General features: G+C 39.6%; 1 protein-coding gene across 8 annotated transcripts in view; it reads left to right on the top strand.

Annotated features, from left to right (window-relative positions):
• Window positions 1-22,226, top strand: part of RALYL (RALY RNA binding protein like) — a 773,956-nt gene that overhangs the window by 608,764 nt on the left and 142,966 nt on the right. For 5 of the 8 annotated variants that reach the window (XM_043483548.1, XM_043483551.1, XM_043483549.1 and 2 more), the window contains one exon: window positions 9,566-9,641. In XM_043483548.1, coding sequence (XP_043339483.1) covers window positions 9,566-9,641 — 76 coding nt within the window. Of the gene's footprint in view, window positions 1-9,541; window positions 9,642-22,226 lie in introns of all 8 variants that reach the window. The other 3 variants (XM_043483550.1, XM_043483547.1, XM_043483546.1) reach the window with 1 other exon arrangement.

The raw sequence follows: 22,226 nt of genomic DNA, 5'->3' as shown, positions 1-22,226 counted from the left end.
TGAATGACTTTTCCTGGCAGTCTATATGCCATGGCTGAATTATTTAAACTTTTATTTAAACCTCAGGAAAGAAACAAACACAAAACAATCCCAAGAGTAAAGGTGCTACTTTTAATTAATTTCTTTAGAAAATATCTCTTTTCATTTTTCCTCATTGGAAAAAAAAAAAAACCACCCTTGATAATGTGGATGCCGTATTATCAGTTAGAGGTCACTTCAAAATCAAGCACAAATTTCTCTAGAAATAACAGATGCCATCAGGGATCACTGTTGGCAGGGATAAATAACGAGTATTTGTTTATTGTAGTAGTGTAATTTAAAATGTTAAATTATCTTTTCAAATGGGGATATTCCAAATTGAAAACACAACAAAGAAACAAATGGGAAACATTTTTGCATATATTTCAGGGTATCTCATAAACCACCGTTCAGAGGCATTCTGTTTTGCTGGATGTTAACATCTTTTTTGCTGTCCAAAAACTTATGTCTTTCTCTCTCTCATATTCATTTGAGTTAAACGCTATTGGATGTTTCTTGTTTCCAGAATTTGTTTCCCTCAGTATGCATTACAAATATCTGAGAAAGAGAAATATTATTACATTTATACCAAATTTATTTTACCATGACTTATTTGTTTGGCAACATACTTATTAACACCTTCCAAAACATTGTTTAGATAAATACCACTTTAGGAAATGCTCTGACAAAGCGTGTTTGGCTGGACACATTACGACCGATGCAAGAACACATCTTGTGGCTTATATGAGTTTGGTTAGCCCATGGACTCCTAGGGCACCTACCACACCAACAGCTCTGTGAAGGATACTGATGGGCCTGAGAGGTTGAGCTGTGACTACCCTTTAGAAGTCCAAAGTCAAAGGGACAAACACTCAGTGGTCAGTTCTGGGAGAAGGATGTAATGAAGTAAAACGGGGAGTGCAAAGGAGAATCACATCTGTTTGGGTTTAGAATTGGAGGTATCTTCCCAAGAGTCCAAAGCATCAAATTATGGAATTCTTTTACTATCGCCTTTAGTAGTACCCTAACAAGAATTGGCCAATAAATATATTTGCATGTGTCAGATATCATTTTCAGGGGTGATGCTTTGGAACGGTACCTGTCTCCATTAGCCTCATCTCATTTACCTCAAACCAGAATAGGTTCAGCTCATTGACTGTTTTTCAGTTCTGTGACTTTATAGCATATTTCTCTCATGGTATTAGCTTCATTTATTTAGTTTAAAAATAAAGAAGAAAATTGATTAGTTTTTGGAACACTTAATATACTTCAAGCAATTTACTGTGAAAAGATATAGTTAGCAACCCAACAGGGTATTTTTCAATTGAAATTTAATAGTATAAGGACTATTTTGGAGTTCATTTGAATTTTTTCACATTTTTTCATGTTCATTTGAAACATTAAAACTTCAAAATAGATATAGGATCTGTTCAATAAGCTTCACAGTTGGTTCTTACCGAGGCTCATAATGTCATATGACAAAGTGCAAATACCTCTTCTCCCTCCATGTAGAGGTCTGGGGTCTCTAGTCATCTCCTGAAAGAAAGTGATAGTTGCTCAGTCATGTCTGACTCTTTGCAACCCCATGGACTGTAGCCCACCAGGCTCCTCTGTCCATGGGATTCTCCAGGCAAGAATACTGGCGTGGATAGCCATTACCTTCTCCAGGGGATCTTCCCCACCCAGGACTCAAACGCAGGTCTCCTGAATCACAGGTGGTTTCTTTACCATCTGAGTCACCAGGGAAGTCATCTCCTAGGCGTAGATAAAGCTTAACTCCATTTAGCTGCACTGTCCCTACGCCTGGACAGGGTTGGGGGGGTGTCTCTACACAGGTGTGATATATGGTGAACTTGTTACCAACCAGTGCTCCTGACCTCTTTAATCAATGGAAATCGATCAGAGACCAGACAAGCAATTCAGGCAAGGCTTTATTGGGCTCATGATGCAGCAGGGGGCAGAGAAAGCAACCAGCAGGTTCACTTGTTGGCTTCTTTGCCTGTTTACTCAGGGGATGCAAGTTGACTCCTTCTATAGGGTGAGGGTATGAGTGCTTTCAGAGGTTGGGCTGGAGGGGTGGCTTAGGTGGGTTGCCCACTCCTTTGGTGGCATTTGTGCAGGGATCCTGTGCAGCACTCTGCTTTTCTTCTGACCCCCAGCTTTTGCTCCCTACTCTTCAATAGTGGTTTTGGGCTTTTTTGGTCTTCTTGTATCTTTTTGTCCAGAATTTGCCCCAACTGTGTATGCCTGAAGTTATTTTTCAGTTCAGTTCAGTCAGTTCAGTTCAGCTCAGTCGTGTCCGACTTTTTGTTACCTCATGGACTGCAGCATGCCTGGCCTCCCTGTCCATCACCAACTCCCAGAGTTTACTCAAACTCATGTCCATTGAGTCGGTGATGCCATCCAACCATCTCATCCTCAGTCATCCCCTTCTCCTCCCACCCTCAATCTTTCCCAGCATCAGGGTCTTTTCCAATGAGTTGGTCTTCTCATCAGGTGGCCAAAGGATTGGAATTTCAGCTTCAGCTTCAGTCCTTCCAATGAACACCCAGGACTGATCTCCTTTAGGATGGACTGGTTGGATCTCCTTGCAGTCCAAGGGACTCTCAAGAGTCTTCTCCAACACCACAGTTCAAAAGCATCAATTCTTCAGCTCCCAGCTTTCCTTATAGTCCAACTCTCACATCCATACATGACCACTGGAAAAACCATAGCCTTGACTAGACGGACCTTTGTTGACACAGTAATGTCTCTGCTTTTTTAATATGCTGTCTAGGTTGGTCATAACTTTCCCTCCAAAGAGTAAGCCTCTTTTAATTTCATGGCTGTGGTCACCATCTGCAGTGATTTTGGAGCCCCCAAAATAAAGTCAGACGCTGTTTCCAATGTTTCCCCATGTATTTGCCATGAAGTGGTGGGACCAGATGCCATAATCTTAGTTTTCTGAATGTTGAGCTTTAAGCCAACTTTTTCACTCTCCTCTTTCACTTTCATCAAGAGGCTCTTTAGTTCTTCTTCACTTTCTGCAGTTATTTTTAGCCCCTTATAATTTCTGTAATTTGTTGCTTGAGGAGACACCTGTCTAGGTGCCAACACTGCAGCCTGGCCACAAAGGGCTCCAGGTCTCAGCCTGTCTCAAACCCAAACAGAAACTCTTCAAGACACTTCTGTTTCATAGTGCTTGTCTAGTTTTATCAATGCCCTCTATGAGAATATGATTTTAATACTCAGATAATACAGTTCATCACCTTGGTATATAAATACCTCAATATGTACTTTTGCATAACAAGTAGGAATTTAACTAGGATTTTTTTGACCCATTTCAAAAGCAGTTGTTGCGATGATTAAATCTACATTCTTTCTTAAGGGTAATGTAAGATTTTTAAATGTTAGTACTTAGTGTGAATCTTTGCAAACTCAGGAATTTAAGAAACATCACTTTATTTTTTGTATCTCACCGTTTTATTCCGAAGTTCCCATCTCGTGAGAGTGGCAGAAAATTGAGCCTCGGTCATTCCTCCTCTAGTCCCTCCTGTGGGTGACTTGCACCAAGGAAGTCTTGGGAGGTCTCTCTGCAGCTGACCTCAAAGTTCAGTGTCCAGAGGCCATTTACACTGTCTGTAGGCGTTCTTCAAGGCCAACAGCTCTTGAGATAGAAGAACCTGAACTTTGGCTTCCAAGTAAGATGGATTGTTCCAAAAACACAATGAAATGTATTTATTGTATCAATAAAGCTAAACACAAAGGAAACGCTCACTCATCCAGACCCTGGCCATGCCTTATGTTCCCTGATTTCCTGAGCTCATGCCCATTGTTCCTGCTCCCCCGTGTACATCCATCCCCTCCCACACGCGTCCCTGTCCACTAACACCAGGACATGGACGACCTTTACTATAGCAGTGTAACATGCATAAATTTCCATATTTAAGCATACACTTATAAACATTCAAAGGAAAATGATGCATCTGAACACTATTCAGTGTTCAGACACTATCCAGTGTCTATGAGAAAAAAAAGATTTTTTGCACTTTCTATTACCTTCAACAAGACGCTGATGTCTGAAATTGCTGTGCAACAACCTTTCATAAAACATCTTCCATTGTATGTTGGGGCTTCCCAGGTGGCACTAGTGGTGAGGAATCTGCCAGCCAATGCAGAAGTTGAAGGTTCAAGCCCTGGGTGGGGAAGATCCCCTGGAGTAGGAAATGGCAAACCTCCCTAACATCTTTGCCTGGGAAATCCCACAGAGGAGCCTGGTGGGCTGTAGTCCATGGGACCACAACAGTCAGACACGACTGAGCACACATACAGCCATTGTATGTTGTTGTTCGGTCACTAAGTCACGTCCGACTCTTTTGTGACCCCATGAGCTGTAGCCTCCCAGGTTCCTCTGTCCATGAGATTTTCCAGGCAAGAATAATAGAGTAGGTGGCCATCTCCTTCTCCAGGGGATCTGCCCAACACTGGGATCGCTCCTGCATCTCTTGCATCGGCAGGCAGACTCTTTACTACTGAGCCATCAGGGAAGCCCTCCATTGTATGTAGTTAGTTAGTTAGTTGTGTCTGACTCTTTGCAACCCCACGGACTGTAGCCCACCAAGCTACTCGGTCCATGGAATTCTCCAGGCAAGAGTCTGGAGTGGGTAGCCAGTCCCTTCTCCAGGGGATCTTCCTTACCCAGGGATCGAGCCGGGTCTCCTGCCTTAGCAGGTGGATTCTTTACTGTCTGAGCCACATAGGAAGCTCCACCTTTGTATGGATCCACTGTCAAACTCAGAACCACTAGCTACAGATTATTTTTAAAATAAATGTTACAATACTTGCTTTGATAGTCTTAAGTCTCAAGTCTTTTTTTTTTAATTTACTTATGAGAATTTTTTTTTTGTTTTCAGTTCAAAAGTAAAGAAGTCTAAGATAGAAATACAATAGTGAGTCTAATAATATTTCCTGGATATGTACCTCTACCATCATTACAGATCTTATAAAAATAATAGAAATCTTCATTTGTTACACTCACTTTTTTTGTTCCAACTCTGTCATATGTGAAGGGTTAGACAGCCGAGATCTTTGTTGGGCCTTATTACAAATTATACAAGAGTCAGTGTCTTCCTAATTCATTCTCAGGACTGTTTTTTACTCACAATCCAAAGTTATTTCCCACTCAAACCAGATGAAAATTTCTAACTGGAGGCTCTAATAACCTTCTCTCATCCAGTAATCCATCCTCCCAACAGCTCTTTTCTTCTAGTTCCCCACTCACCATCTCTACTGAAATCCTTATTCACCAAAATTCTCTGCCCTGACCTGAATATTTATCAACACACAGCTTACCATGTTTGTTATCATTTTCTTTTGTAATTTTGCATTAATTATCATACAAATTAAATTTTTGGATAGACATTAAATTTAAATATATGAAGAAAATTAATATTTATATAAAATTTATAACATATTTAAGTTATACAGAGTGATGCTATATTATAAACTTACCTCCTCTATCCAGTTTAAGAAATAGTACATTATGCTTAACTTTGAAGTCCTTTAGATACCCTTCACAAGTCCCATCCATACCCTTATCTACCCCTTTAGAGGCAACATTCATCCTGAACTAATTTGCTTATCTCTGTTTGCTTTTCTTAGTTTTATTGCACGTATTTTCATTCCTATGCAACGTATTGTTTAAATTTGTATTTTTATTAACATAAAAGGATTCAGTCTGTGACTGTTTGTCCAGGGTATCATCTTTTTGCTCGGTGTTATGTTCCTGAGGTTCATCAGTACCTCAGTGATGTTGCCGATAGCTCAGTGTTTCTCTCTCTCTACCCACTACACTTTACTGCTTTGTAGTATGCTTGTGTGTAAATACATCACAACATTCTTTTATCCAGTTATCTGCCAATGGATGTTTGTGCTTTTCCATGAATTTTTTTTACTGTACTGCAATAAACAGTCTTATAAGATACACACATTCAAAAGTTTCTATAGGTGCATGCCTCCTGGTTCATAGGACTTAGCGTTTTATGTGCATTATAAACTACTAAATTATTTCTAAAATAGTTTTACTAATTTATGCTTATAGTCACAATGTATACAAGTTTGACTTGCTCCGAAGCCTCATTAACTTGTGATATTGTCAGACTTTGCAAACTATTGTAAATCCAGTGGGTATCAGTTCTATGTCATTGTGGTTTCACTTGCATTTACCACTTCTACTGAGGTTGAGAATATTTTCATGTGTTTATTCAGCATTCATATTTCCTCTTCTGTAAAGTGCCTTAACTAGTTTTTGCCCAATTTTCTATTTGGTGGTTTGTCTCTTTTTCCTATTACATGAATGCTTTATACATTCCTGAAACAAATCCTTCATTAAGGATTTCTTTATCCAATTAGTGACTCTTCATTTTTAACATGACTTTGATGGATGGGCAGAAACACTTGATTTTTAACACAGTAGAATTTTTCATTCTTATGCTTTAAGGCTCGAGCTCTTTATGTCCGGTTTAAGATTATCCTTCCACACTCTGATCTCATAAAGATATCCTGCTATACTTCCTCCTAAAAGTTTTATATTTGCCTCTTACATTTAGGTTTTTGATCCAATAAGTAATCTATTTTTCTGTATGATGAAATTAGAGGTCCAATTTCATATTTGTCCTTGCTACAATAACCAGTAACCAATAATAACCGATAACCAATTGTTACAGCATCAAAAGTTTACCTTTTACTCACTTGTCAGCTGAGCCGGCTCCATCATAATTTAAGTGTTTCTTATATGTGAAGTCAGTTTGTGGGTTCTCTACTCTGTTCCATTGGTTTGTCTTCTCTTTTTGTATCTAAACTGCTGTCTTCATTATTACAGCTTTAAAATAAATCCTGATAAGGCAAATTTGCCAGCTTTTCTTTTCAAGTATATTATGGCTATTTTGATGTTTTGCTCTATCATATAAATTTTAGAATCAGCATGTCAAATGCCACACAGACATGAAAAGAATATTTGGGGATTTTATTGTAAATATGTAGAATCAATAGATCAACTTGGGGAGAATTGAGATATTTATTTATCAAGACTTCCAAATTCTCTTTTTATGTAAATTAACTGTAAAATCTCCCAATACAGAGTTATAATTTTCTTCATAAACATCTTTCAAATTTTATAATATATTTTATCCCTTGGTACTTGTATGTTTCATAAGTGGCATCCTTTAAAATGATATATTTAAATATGCATTACTATGTAGGAACATGCAATTAAATTTTGTATATTGGCTTTGAATATAAGAAACTTATAAAACTCTCTTTTAATTGTAGTAATCTGTGGATGCCTCAGAGTTTTTTTGGACCCACATGTTACCAGCGATTATGACAATTTCTTCTTTCCCATTTCTGATATTGTTTTCTTGTCTTACTTCACTGTCTACAATATCCAGTACAATGTTATATAGAGATGGTGATAGTAAATCCCTTGATCTTAAAGAAAATGTGCCCAGTAACCCACTATTGAGTATAGTGTTTAGTATGGATTTTATATTGATATTCTTTGGGAGGTGGCAGAGGCTTCCTTCTCTTCCTAGTTAAGGATTTCCCCACATATGGCTGTTGAATTAGATGAGCATATATTTCCTATCCTTTAACGTGGGCCCTGCCTCCTGTCCCCTGGGATTCCCAAGGATGTGAGAACTAAAGTTCAAGTTCTGGTTTCCGCAGACGTCCTCAAGCCCAAGCCGGGTTCAGTGTTCCATCTCCACTGACTTGCCACGCCCACGCAGATACAGGCTTCTGTGAGCTCCTTACTTTGATGTTAGCCCAATGTGTTTTTTAAGAGAGATAACATTATGCCATTTGAAACAACCTGATTAGAATGGGAGATCGTCCTACTGAGTGAAGTAAGTCAGACAGAGAAAGATGAATAGCATATGAAATCATTTATATGTGGAATCTGAAAAATGTGTAACATGAACTTATTTACAAAACAGAAATAGCATCACAGATGTGTGGAAAGCAAATCTGTGGGATCTGTGGGTAACAAGAGGGAAGAGGGGCAGGTAAGTGGAGAGACTGGGATTGACATCTACACAGTATTATATATAAAATCAATAACTAACAAGGACTTACTGTACGCACAGTGAGCTCCACTGAATGCCCTGCAATGATCTATATGGGAATACAGCCTAAACAAGGAGTGGACAGAGGTATACGCATGACTGTTTCATTTCATTATACAGCAAAAACTAACACAGCCTTGTAAATCATCTACATGCCAATATAAGTTACTTTAAAAGAGGTACATCATTTTCCATCTACATATTTTGGTTGCTTTTACTGATGGGTGGTTCATCCATCTCCAGACAGTGTATGTAGTCCCCTGTATTTGGTTCAGACGGTAAAGAATCTGCCTGCAATGCAGGAGAGCTGAGTTTGATCCCTAGGTCAGGAAGACCCCCTGGAGAAGGGAATGGCCATCCACTCCAGTATTCTTGCCTGGAAAATCCCATGGATGGAGGAGCCTGGCAGGCTACAGTTCATGCGGTTGCACAGTCAGACACAACCTGAGCGGCTATCACTTTCGTTTTTCACTTATGAGAAATAGAAATTTGCCTTTCTTTTCTGTCAAAATGATGTCCCTCACTTCTTTCAAAGCTTTTCTTAAAGTTCACCTCCTTTAGATTTTCTTTTTTATCATCCTCTGGAAATGTTAACTTTATTAAATATAATAGTTTATATCACTTCCCAAACCTTTATCACCCAACTTCATAACAATTTTACACATTTTTAAAAAAACATTAAGGTTGGTAATTGATGCAAATGCTGTCTTGTCATGTACTTAATTTAGGCATCTTCTTGTCTTATCTTAGAGACTTTGTTATAGTTTTGGTTCTTGAAAGCAAGTGACATGCTGTGCTTTCCTTCAGATCTCTCCAGAACTCTGTAATTGAACACGCCAGTTACTGAATGCATTTTGTTGTTCCCTCAGTAAACCTTGTATGCTTTATAATTCCACCCTTCTAACACTTCTCTGCTTAAGTGGAGAAGATATTACCAAAGGGAATGTAACAATTCCTCTCATGAACAAAGCTTCATTCTATGAAAATGTCTATACAGAGACATTCCAGGCAAAACTGCAAATCAGTAGGATACCTCACTCTGCCTCTTGCTTTTATTTAAATTAATTTTTATGGGAGTATGTTTTATAATCATTCTCCCTTTCTAGTTTTAGCGAGCATTCCTGACCCCTCTACCTTTTCCAATATTTGCTTTTTTCGTTGTACTTTGCACCTTCTGATATGTTACATCGTTTTCCTATTTGCTATGTTTGTGGTTTACTATCTATCCCCTCCTTCCCCATAGAAGACAAGTCCCACGAGGGCACGGATTTGGTACATATCTGAAACAGAGCCTGGCCTAGAGTAGGTGCTCAAAAAACACTTGTGAATAAATGAATGTCATATAACATTTTATACATAAAAACAAAACAATGCGATTTCATGATTTATTTTCACAACAGGTTTAATACTTTCTTAATCAGTGCTATTTTATTTTATGTTTTCAGATATCAATATGGCAGGAGAACCAAAACCATACAGACCAAAACCTGGAAATAAGAGGCCCATTTCTGCACTTTACAGGTGAGTAAGCAAGGACTATTTTATGAATCTGTTGATCAGTCACTCAGTTGTGTCCAACTCTTTGCGACTCCATGGACTGCAGCACGCCAGGCCTCTCTGTCCATCACCAACTCCCAGAGTTTACTCAAACTCATGTCCATCAAGTCGGTGATGCCATCCAACCATCTCAGCCTCTGCCATCCCCTTCTCTTCCCGCCTTCAATCTTTCCCAGCATCAGGGTCTTTTCAAATGAGTCGATTGTTCACATCAGGTGGACAAAGTATTAGAGTTTCAGCTTCAACATCCATCCTTCCAATGAATATTCAGGACTGATTTCCTTTAGGATGGACTGGTGGGATCTCCTTGCAGTCCAAGGGACGCTCAAGTCTTCTCCAACACCACAGTTCAAAAGCATCAATTCTTCAGCACTCAGCTTTCTTTATAGTCCAACTTTCACATCCATACATGATTACTGGAAAAATCATAGCCTTGACTATATGAGCCTTTGGAGGCAAAGTGATGTCTCTGCTTTTTAATATACTGTCTAAGTTTGTCGTAGCTTTTCTTCCAAGGAGCAAATGTCTATTAATTTCATGCCTGCACTCACCCTTTGCAGTGATTCTGGAGCCCAAGAAAATAAAGTCTGTCACTGTTTCCATTTTTTCCCCATCTATTTGCCATGAAGTGATGGGACCAGATACCATGATCTTCATTTTTTGAGTGCTGAGTTTTAAGTCAGCTTTTTCCTCTCCTCTTTTATGTTCATCAAGAGGCTCTTTAGTTTCTCTTCATTTTCTGCCACAAGGTTATTGATATTTCTCCTGAGAATCTTGATTCCAGCTTGTGCTTCTTCCAGCCCAGCATTTCTCATGATGTACTCTGCATATAAGTTAAATAAGCAGGGTGACAATATACAGCCTTGATATAATCCTTTCCCAATTTGGAACCAGTCTGTTGTTTCATGTCCAGTTCTAACTGGTGCTTCCTGACCTGCCTGCAGATTTCTCATGAGGCAGGTCAGGTGGTCTGGTATTCCCATTTCTTACAGAATTTTCCACAGTTTGTCATGATCCACATTCGAAGGCTGTGGCATAGTCAATGAAGCAGAAGTTGATGTTTTTCTGGAATTCTCTTGCATTTTCTGTGACCCACCAAACGTTGGCAATTTCATCTCTGGTTCCTCTGCCTTTTCTAAAGCCAATCTGTACTTCTGGAAGTTCTCAATTCACATACTTTAAAGCTTGGAGGATTTTGAGCAACACCTTACTAGCACGTAACACGAGTGCAATTGTGCGGTCGTCGGAGCGTTCTTTGGCATTGCCTTTCTTTGGGATTGGAATGAAAACGGACCTTTTCCAGTCCTGTGGCCAATTCTGAGTTTTCCATAGTTTATGGCATGATGAATGCAACATGTTAACGGCATCATCTTTTAGGGTTTGAAATACCAGAGCTGGAACTCCGTCACCTCTACTATCTTTATTCATGGTAATTCTTCCTAAGGCCCACTTGACTTCGCACTCCAGGATGTCTGGCTCTAGGTGGGTGCTCACACCATCATGATTATCTGGGTCATGAAGATCTTTTTTGTATAGTTCTTCTGTGTAGTCTTGCTGCCTCTTCTTAATATCTTCCACTTCTGTTAGATGCATACCATTTCTGTCCTTTATTGAGCCCATCTTTGAATGAAATGTTCCCTTGGTATTTCTCATTTTCTTGAAGAGATCTCTAGCCTTTCCCATTCTGTTGTTTTCCTCCATTTCTTTGCATTGTTCATTTAGGAAGGCTTTCTTGTCTCTCCTTGCTATTCTTTGGAACTCTGCATCCAAAAGGATATATCTTTCCTTTTCTCCTTCGTCCTTCATGTCTCTTCTCTTCTCAGTTATTTGTAAGGCCTCCTCAGACAACCATTTTGCCTTTTCACATTTCTTTTTCTTGGGGATGGCTTTGATCACTGCTTCTGGTACAATGTTATGGACATCCATTCATCATTCAGGCACTCTCTCTATCAGATTGAATCTCTTGAATCTGTTTCTCACTCCCACTGTATAATTGTAAGGGATTTGATTTAGGTCATACCTGAATGGTCTAGTGGTTTTCCCTACCTTCTTCAATTTCAGTCTGAATTTTGCAATTTATGATCTTACCCACAGTCAGCTCCCAGTCTTGTTTTTGCTGACTGTATAGAGCTTCTCCATCTTCAGCTGCAAAGAAAAGAATCAATCTGATTTCAGTGTCGACCATCTGGTGATGTCCATGTCTAGAGTCTTCTCTTGTGTTGTTGGAAGAGGGTGTTTGCTATGACCAGTGTGTTCTCTTGGCAAAACTCTGTTAGCCTTTGCCCTGCTTCATTCTGTACTCCAAGGCCAACCTTGCCTGTTACTCCAGGTATCTCTTAACTTCCTACTTTTGCATTCCAGTCCTCTATGATGAAAAGGACATCTTTTTTTGGTATAAGTTCTAGAAGGTCTTGTAGGTCTTCATAGAACCATCAGCTTCAGCTTCTTCAGCATTGCTGGTTGGGGCATAGACTTGGATTACTGTGATACTGAATGATTTTCTTCGGAAACAAACAGAGACCATTCTGTCGTTTTTGAGACTGCACCCAAGTACTACATTTTAGACTTTTGTGTTGAGTATGAAGGCTACTCCATTCCTTCTAAGGGATTCCCGCCCACAGTAGTAGATATAATGGTCATCTGAGTTAAATTCACCCATTCCTGCCTATTTTAGTTCGCTGATTCCTAAAATGCTGACATTCACTCTTGCCATCTCCTGTTTGAACACTTCCAATTTGCCTTGATTCCTGGACCTAACATTCCAGGTTTCTATGCAGTATTGTTCTTAGCAGCATCAGATTTTACTTTCACCACCAGATACATCCAGAACTGGATGTCTTTTCTGCTTTGGCTCAGCCTCTTCATTCCTTCTGGAGCTATTTCTACACTCTTCTCCAGTAGCATATTTAGCACCTGTGGATCTGGGGAGTTCATCTTTCAATGTCATATCTCTTTGCCTTTCATACTGTTCCTGGGATTCTCAAGGCAAGAATGCTGAAGTGGTTTATTTTATGATTTGTAGTAGTAAAAATTCTTACAGTTTTAAAAGAGAATATAACCTGTAAAGAATCAAATATTCTGAAGAAAAATCCTTACTGGCATAAAGTACAGCAAAATGCTGGTCGTATATCTATATCAAGGAGCATTGGTAGGGAACTGTCCTAACCTTTTCATCTTCACTTAAGCAACCCTTCTACAAGATATTCCTCTAATAAAATCTAATAAAAATCTCTCATGACTCTACCTAACAAAAGGTTAATATTTGCTGACTAGTGCATGTCATGTACTACATGTACTTTATATATATTATTTAATTTTCACAGCAATTCTGCAATGTAGATGGTGCTACTCTCATCTTGCTGATCAAGAACCTGATGTGCCATTTCTTAGAAATCTTCCCTAGGTCATGCCACTGGTAAATAATGGTTTGGTTCAGTCCAGTCACTCAGTCATGTCTGACTCTTTGTGACCCCATGGACTGCAGCACGCCGGGCTTCCCTGTCCATCACCAACTCCCAGAGTTTGCTCAGACTCATGTCCACCGAGTTGGTAAATGATGGCACCAATAATCAAGCTCATGGTTTCTGATGCCATGTCCTGACTTCTTCCCAACAGATCATTCAGCCTCTCTCTTCCAAAGAGTGTGTTTCTTTCACCTCTATTTCATCAAAAAAAAAAAAAAAAAAAAAAAACAAGTAAAATCCTTCTCTTTTCTAGAGAGATATTAACTGATTCCTTTAATCTTCCCTAAGGTACTTGAATCTGAGTCAGTTTAACAGTCTGGTCTTTCTCCTCTACATGCCCCAATTTAGTGTCATTGCTTATGATCTCAATTTCAGGCGGATGGAGTAGAACACACTTACTTAGACTAGACTGTATTGTTCTATATAGACTTCTGTTTGGTTAAGTAAAATTCAACTGATTTGGAGAAGATGTCAAGATTAAACTCATGAAAATTCTGATTCTTTAAAAACAGCCACTTTAGGGAAAATAAAAGTTCTGCTGCTAAGCTATATGTCCCACTTCATGTACTTCTGCCATCGCTTTTTGTAATCTAAGTGCTGACTCTGCATCTCTGTTAAATCCCCTTTTGTTAGACTTAGCCAATTGTTTCACGCTGTTGAGATTGCCTATCATCCAATTTATTTGGCCCTGTCCCAGATACGTATCTTCATTCACCAGGGTCCACATCCGAAGAGCTAATGTAAGTGGTGAGCGAGGCCCCTTTTCCCTGATATCATTTGAATAAAGGAGAATTGAGTTATGCATATCAAAATCGATTATATTCTGATATACTATAGCATGAAGAGCCCTCAAAAGATAGCTTGGAGCTGTGTTCTTGCCTTTGTTCTCTGAAAATTAGCCTATCTCATTTTCAGCTACTCACAGCTTCATTTCTCGGACTGTAAAGTAAAAGGGTCAGAACTAGATGAGTTCTAAGGTCCTTTTCACGCCTAATGCCCCAGGGATCTCTAAGGTATGACCATCAGCAATCTGAAAAGACACACTGGAAATATAATTGCTTTTTCATTTTGGCCGTGCCCTTTTATTTCATTTAATAAACATTTTTATAGAAAAAGAGAAAGCTACAGGACTTATCAAATGTTGGTAATTGGCCATAAAGCAGTACTGATAATAAAACTCAGAGATGAAGCCATCAACAAATGCCAAATGATGCTTTCTGTACCTTGTTAGAGGTAACGGACAATGTTTAAGAAACTGAGAAGTGTAAATAATTTGTAATCAGATAGATTTTAAAATGTATGCACAGATTTCCAGCTAATGCAGAATTTTTGAAATATCATAATTTCAATTATTATCAGAAAAAGCTGCCAATGACTTTTCTTCTCATCAAAGAACTTGCACTATCTGTGCAATGATGTTAATTTCACATTTTCCCTGTTCTTGGAGTGTTTTGATTTTCTTTTGGGAATAGAAGCTTATGACAAGAAACAAATGTCTTTTTAACTGTTATTTTTCTAAGTTATGTTGACTTGTGAATTCAGAAGACTTAGAAGCAGAAGTTTATTTAAATCTGATATTTTGTATACAAAACATTAGAGGGGAAATGCTTATTTATCCTAGTTTCATCTGTTTACACAAAAGAAGGCTGAGACATTCTGAAATTGCAAGAAAAACAATAACAGAGGGAACAAAAGAGCGTGAGCATGCAGTTCAGAAATCCCTTTTATACACATGCCCTCATTCTTACATAAGCTTAATAATAATAATACCTTACTTTATGTAGACCAACTGTGATTTCACAGTCATTATTCATTGGTTCACTGCAGAACACGACAACGTTGGTATTGTGTGCCTTGCTTCATAGATGAGAAAACCAAGTTTCCAAGTCAATAAAGGATTTTCCTGGAAAAAGGTAACAAGATTAGGAATTCAACCTTCAAGTCTAAAGATATTGCCACTTGATCACAACTCCCTGTGTTTACTCACCTGCTACCGTATAAACAATGCAAATTCTAAAACACAGAGATTTCTACCCACCAAAACCAATAATCAATTATGTTTCTGTCCATGAATATCTTGCCAGCAGGTGACAAAGGAGAGCCTGTACACTCTACTTAGCATAACAGCAAGAGTTGCCACTGATCTGTGTTCTCACAGGGCACAGGTTTTGAGTTTCAAGTTCTTTACCTGATGTAATAGCTATATCATTTTTCTTGATAATATAAAATGGAATAATTGAGATGAAAACACTGTGTTCAGTGGAGGGAATACAGTAGCAGCTTGAAAAAGGGTGGTTTCTACTTTGCAACTCTTTGCATCTTCGGGTTTCTTTCCTCATCTGTAAAATGAAAGAGCTAGAATAGTTTCATTTGTTCATTCATTCTTTCATACAAGACATATTCCTTCTGTGTCTACTATGGTGTAGGCACTGAGGTAGCTGCTCTTCTGGACAAATGATCCAGAAAATCCAAAAATGCAAAGGCCGCAGGGCAAGGAGAGAGCATGATGAAATAAAAGGAAACAATCTTTATGGTTATGAGTAACCTCTGATTGATCTTTGTGCCCTAAACTACTGTGTCTCTCCATCTATTTCCTCTACTGGGGATGTCAGTGATCTGCCATTAGATTTTTTTTCTTCACTTATGTCCATTTTACCTGCGTCATCAACCACAAAGTAGTATTTACCATGGGCTATTCATGGAGGCATTGCTTTGATTTGTTACTTCTAACAGGATTCTCAGTTTAGCCAACCTTCACTAAGCATATCACTTCTGCTAGATTATCACAGTACACAGAGATGCTATTCTTAAAAAGCATAATAAGACTTCAGCATATTAATATCATATACATGAGTTAGATACACAGATAGGTAAGGAGCATACATGAAGGACACATACAGTTCTATGAGGAAATACGTGAGAGAATTATAGGTTCTGCCTGGTGGACAGGAAGTGAAAGGCCTGGTTAACAGTGAGTGCCTGCTTCTTTAGAAGTTAGGCCAACTTCTGAAGAAGCAGGCACTCACTGTGCAGACAAAGGACTTGAGGGCAGGCGTGCCAGGTAGAGAACGCGTGGACACACGGTCACAGAGACAAAGCCAGCGGTTGGTGCTGAGAACTGCGATACACCTCTTGGATCACCATGCATGGTGGCTCAGTCATCTCTCTATGACTGCTGACCACACAAAGGAATCTGGCTCTTATTCTGCCGGCAACAAGGAGCCATTTGAAAATGATGAGTGACTGGAAATGGGGTGTTAGGATGAGTGTGAGTTACAAATATGTCCCAGGTTTCTAGCTTAGGCAACTGGGGGGTGTGGGAGGTGATCACATGATTCTCCTAAAGGAATAAGAAAGCATGATGAGCAGCAGCAAGTTCAAGTCTGCTGCTGCTGCTGCTGCTAAGTCGCGTCAGTCATGTCCGACTCTGTGCGACCCCACAGACGGCAGCCCACCAGGCTCCTCTATCCCTGGGATTCTCCAGGCAAGAATACTGGAGTGGGTTGCCATTTCCTTCTCCAAGTTCGGGTCTGGGGTTGGGGAAAAGAAGTAAAAAATAAAATTATTTCAGTCTTGCCCATGAACTCATAGACAGACAATTCATTAAAATAACACTTATAAAAATAAAAATGTCTCGTATTAGAGGCTATTTGTAAATGCAATGTAATTAATCATTTGTGAATACTCCATAAATATCAGACCTAGTCCTAATGATGAATAGCAAATCCATTCTCTAGGAAGAATGTTGTCACTTTTCATCAATTGCTGCTTCACATGTGCTATGCACATTACAAGTATCTGCGCGGTGCTCTGAAATAATCACTCTCCCCCAGGAAGTGAGTTTCCCAGCATGCCAAGTTCCAATTAGTGCCAAACAATTGCTAAATGAGAATAGCTGTATGATGGTTTTGCTTCTGCTTGTAAAGGAGACAGACCTTTCCTCTCTGATGTGAGGAAAGCTGACAACTAGAGAACAAAGATATTATGTATCAAAGCTGAAGGGCACAGGTTCTAACACCCAGAGGACGCTCTCCAGGTCACAGGGAGACAGCTCAGTAAGACACATGAGGCATCAAGTGTCACTCCACTCATCGCACGGATATCACTAAGGATCATCCCTAAATACAGCTCTGTTGCTATTATAAAGTTGTTTTTCATAGCAACCTTCCCACCCCACAGAGATGACCATGGAAATCAAGACTGCCACTTCAAGTACCTTCAAGACTCCTTAAGATGGTCACATAGTAAACTATAGTATTATCATTTTAAGATCACCAAAATTAGAGGTGAAAGCCACAAATGCAGGTTACATTAAAGGACACTCAATGATCAAAAAACTTTCAAAGTGTGGGCCGAGTGAGGTGACTCTGCAGCAGAATATCTGTGGTGATTTGTTTACCATTTGACGTATTGAGTTCTACTACCATTCCTCATGGTGACTCTGGCACAGCACAGCAAAGAGGGACCCTTGGGTGATCCACAGTGTCCCGCAGAACCTTCACAATAGAAATGAAAGCAATAGAAGCTAATTTCACCTAATGCTGAACACCAAAAATCAATACGAAGGAAGAGCAGTCTGGGTATGTCCACTGTATTGATTTGCTCTGTGTGCTAAAAAGATGTTTACCAGTTAGCTATTGATCATTTGTTTTACATCTTCTTGTATAAGGTCAAAGGGTAATCCACATTCACTTTCAGAAGCTCAGTCCTTCCAGCATCAATGCCCCCCTTTGCACTGGTAAAGGCGTCTATTTCACCTGCCGAGTTCAGTGAACCCACTCAGAATTGGGCCCTGGGGCTTTTAAACGGACTGAATGGAGAACAGGGAAATGTATTTCTCCCCCCTGTACTAATGCATCCTGTCCTGAGATGGATACAGGCCCAGCCTTGATATGCCTCCAAGGTTCAGTTTGAAAGCAAGTTGTCGCCAGGGCTGTGTAGAAGTCATTATCTCTCAAATCACTCTCTCTCTCTCTTTTTCTTGCTTCTAATCCAATTTTCCTTGGGCAACCAACTTACTATCATGGAAAAGTGCAGTTGCCCATATCCATGAGAGAAAATATGCACTAAACATATGCTTCGAAAACTCAAAGCTGAACATATCTGGGGAACTGAGGGTGACTTCTCTTTAATTCACACTTGCCAAGCAAACATAAAATGCTTTTGAGCCAGAATAGGTTCCAAACACTTACCTTGTGGTTGCTTCAAAATTGTGCACACGGCTGATGAGGAGAGTTTTAGGGCCTGGATCCTAAAACCGGCAGAGCATAATCACCAGTAACTCAGCTAAACTAAAACCACCAGTAATTCAAAGTGGAGCTTATTCTTTAGTTTTTTCAGCTTCATAAAGGAAGAGGAAAAGTTTTCTGAAAGATAATATGTGTTTAAAGAGCCTGGAACCCTGATAGATGTTCTCCATCTCTTAGCTATTCTCATTATTATGATAATTTTTTTAAAAGTTCCATAACAAAGTATTTTAAGAAGCTATTTAAAATGAGCTGTGAGCTATGATAATGTTGCTAAAATTCAGAGTTAACTAAACAGGTTAACATTTCCTTTAACTGCCTAAAGAGAAGACTTAAACGATTATGCTTACTTATAGTATATAGCTCATATTTCAACATGAAGCAAATATAATTTATAAACCTTTTAATGTAAAATGTTTAAAGAAATGCTGACATAATACCCATTAAAATAGTTCTGCTGCAGGCAATTCTCAGTTAGGTTAAAGGATGACCTATTTGCAGTCTTCTGTTATGTTCTTAATGCATAAATATCCATGAATATATTCTTGCTTATAGAAAAAAACATGGTACTGGTACAAAGAGCTTGAATAGTATAGTTCCTTGATGCAGAAAATTCATCTTTAAAACTTTTTGAAAGACTATAGTTGTATTTGTTTGATTTGAGGCAACTTATGATAAAATCAAAGGAAGCAAAAATCATACAATCAATTTTAAGACGTAAGAGCCAAGAACAAGGTAGAAGTTGGAGTGTGTGTGTGTCGGGGGGTGGGTAGGATCAGGAAAATTATACTTAGAAAAAGTATACACTAATAAGATATTAAAAGTGGGCATCAGACTTGGCTATGAGATTGCTAGCAGTCAACCCAAAAGGGAATTCATGATAATCTATTAATCATCTCTTAAAGAAAGCCCTCCAATCTGTGATAAGAAATTGATTTTTTCCCTAACTCTGTCTTCTGAGAGGATTACTATTGCACATGATATCATCTAAACAGCATCTCAACAGCAGATACAACCCTCAGTAATAGTTACACAACACACACACACTATTTTTAAACTAATGGGAGTTTTCTCGTGAAGTCTCCCAACAAAAATCAAGGATAAACGGCAGTGCAACAAGCCACACAGCCTTCCTTTCTGCTTCTCCCAAAGCAATTTACTATCCTGTGATGAACCGCGTGAAACTCAAGAGAGTGAAGTCCCAGGGTGCCTAGGTCTGTAGACCAGCCCCGGTTCACATCGGTCACACAGCTGCCTGATGCAAGGGGGCGAAAGCAAGAGTGGGCAACCCAGCCCTGGAGGCAGGAAGAAAAACCGCGCTTGGGTGTTTTGATCTTCACGCGGGGGCCTCTAGACCTGCGACTTAACACTCGTCTTCTGGAACCGGGAGAAACAGGAAAGGAGTGATAAACCTAGCATGGGAGAGAAGGAGCCGAAATTTCACCCCATCCCTATAATTGGCCGGTGTGGTGGAGACACACAACTCTTTTCTTCCAGCTGGTGATTTTACTGTGCTTTAGAATGTCCCACATGTCATGAAATAGTTCCTTTCTTTCATTTGTAAAAACAAGGTTTTCTGTTGAACAAAAGCCTCCTGACAAGCAGAACTTGGGTGTTAGCGCCTCTGTGTGATACATTCTCCGTGTCTCACTCTGCGTTTTGCACGCTTTGCGTGATGAGACAGCGAGAGTGAGAGCACTGCAGGCATCAGGGTGCTCTCTGCCCGACTGGAACCTGCTTTTGGACTTTTTCTTCCAAAAGACAGTGGCCTGGCTCGGTCACAAGATGGAGCATATTAAATGTCAGTACTGATTTCTTCATTCATCCCCATTTGGAACATTCTGGAATCTTGCTGTTTACTTTCTCATCTAGAGAGTAAAGTAAGGCATAGGCTCTTCACTAGCAGGTTTATGCTTTTATTCCTTCATACTCTACCCAGTATCTTAAAATATTCATATCTTTTGACTTAGTAACTCCATTTCCAGAAGTATGTCCAAGTGAATAATCACAAACATTTTAAAACATAAAAAAAGTGAAATTATTCCCAAGATGTTCTTTGCAGTTTTATTTATAATATTGAATAATGTGATTCAACCCAAATATTATGCAGTAATGTATATGACACCTCCACTAGATAGAATGCTCACAAGGTATTCAAGTAACAAAGGAAAAGATGTAAGAGTTGAATTAAAAAAAAATTATATAGACAGCATATATAATAGCATCTAATTATATAAACAGTATGGATCCTAGACACAGAAAACCAAAATTACTTACAAATGAAACAAATATATGTAGAGAAAAAATAAAGATCAAAATATTAGCTGTAATTGTCTTTGGACAGTGAGGATATGGATAATATTTTTATTGCAACTTTAATACCTACTGCCAATTATCTCTAGTGAGAATTTTATAACCAGAGAGAGAGAGATTTGAAAAGCAGATTTTACCAGCGGTGGATGATAGGCACAGACGCACACAAGCAAGGAGGCATGAGGACTTTGTGCTCAGTGCTGGTGAGACCAGTCCAGCAGACAGGGCCCTTCATCTTCAAAGCCAGACTCTCAGTCACTGCGGTTGTTAGAAAAGTTAATTTTCTCAAAGGGCAACTTCATTAACATTTGTCTTACAGGTCAGCTCAGGCCAGCGGCCCACTTGAAGGGATCCCTGCCTGGGCTGAAGGCAGGCTCCGGAGCTCAGAGTGCGGAGAGGAGTAGGGTGCAGGCAGGGACGCAGCTGAAGTCATCCGGTCTTCAAAAACAAAAAACTCAACATTTATGAGCCCGTCAAGTGGTGCAGTAAAATAGCTGATCAGGGACGCATGGGGATGGCAGCTCTTCCGACTACAGGTTGGGGAGCCAGTAAGGAGGCAAGCGGTGCCGGCCTGACACTGACCGTCCCGTGGTAGTTAACGCCGTATCCCAGCCACTTTGCCGCCCCGCTCTCGCTGGTGCTTTGAAAGCGCCCAGTGCAGCGAGCTGCAAACAGCAAGGAGTGGTTCTGTGTAAAGCCCGGCGACAGCCTCAGCTCGCAGTGCACGCTCCACGCAGGAAGAGAGCGCAGAACCTCTGACTCTTCACCGGGAAAACCTCTCACGGCAGGACAGCCGGTCATAATGAGTCCAGAGCGGGTAAACGTATCAGACGTCCTTTTAGGAAAATAATACACCAGCCAACAGCTAGTTTTGAAAAGGAAGCAGAGGGAAAATACAGATGAGCATGTGTGAAATAGCGTTTCGAGTTGGGTTGCCTAGCAACTGTTAGAGGTACCTTACTAAAACTATCCACAACATCAGGGTGAAGGCATTTCTAGAAGAACTTAAGTAGAATTGGAATGTCTAATTTCTTGATTTGCTGAAGACTTTGTTTTTCTCATTTGTTTTACCCTTTATCACCTAAGCTCAATATAGCACAGCTCACATTTAGAGGGTTGACAAAAGAAATATCATACAACCAATATTTTAAAATAAGAACTAAATCGGGTGTAAAAAAGTTGAAATGTGGCATGAAAAAAACCCATAAAGATAGTAGGAAAGAAATAAGTAATACCAGGCATTCATTTTTAATTGAAAAATCAAGCATATTATTTTTTAAGTATAATGCTGAAGACATAAAATGCAAAAAAGAATGGCTTTGTGTATAGATGAGAATAATGTGGACAGGCAGTTATCGGACAGACATTCTATACTCAGCCTGGCCAGAGAGAATTGTCTTCCAGTAGCCAAGCTATGAGCACCGACCACAGATCTGATCCAGAACAAAGCCCCAGTCCTGGGATACCGACCGAAAAAGGATGAGAAGGCGGCAGGGCGGCCCCCTCAGCTGCTCTTCACTAGGGAT

Source organism: Cervus canadensis, chromosome 12, assembly GCF_019320065.1.
Source record: "Cervus canadensis isolate Bull #8, Minnesota chromosome 12, ASM1932006v1, whole genome shotgun sequence".
Taxonomy (NCBI): domain Eukaryota; kingdom Metazoa; phylum Chordata; class Mammalia; order Artiodactyla; family Cervidae; genus Cervus; species Cervus canadensis.
This window is presented reverse-complemented; position numbering and strand designations above follow the sequence as displayed.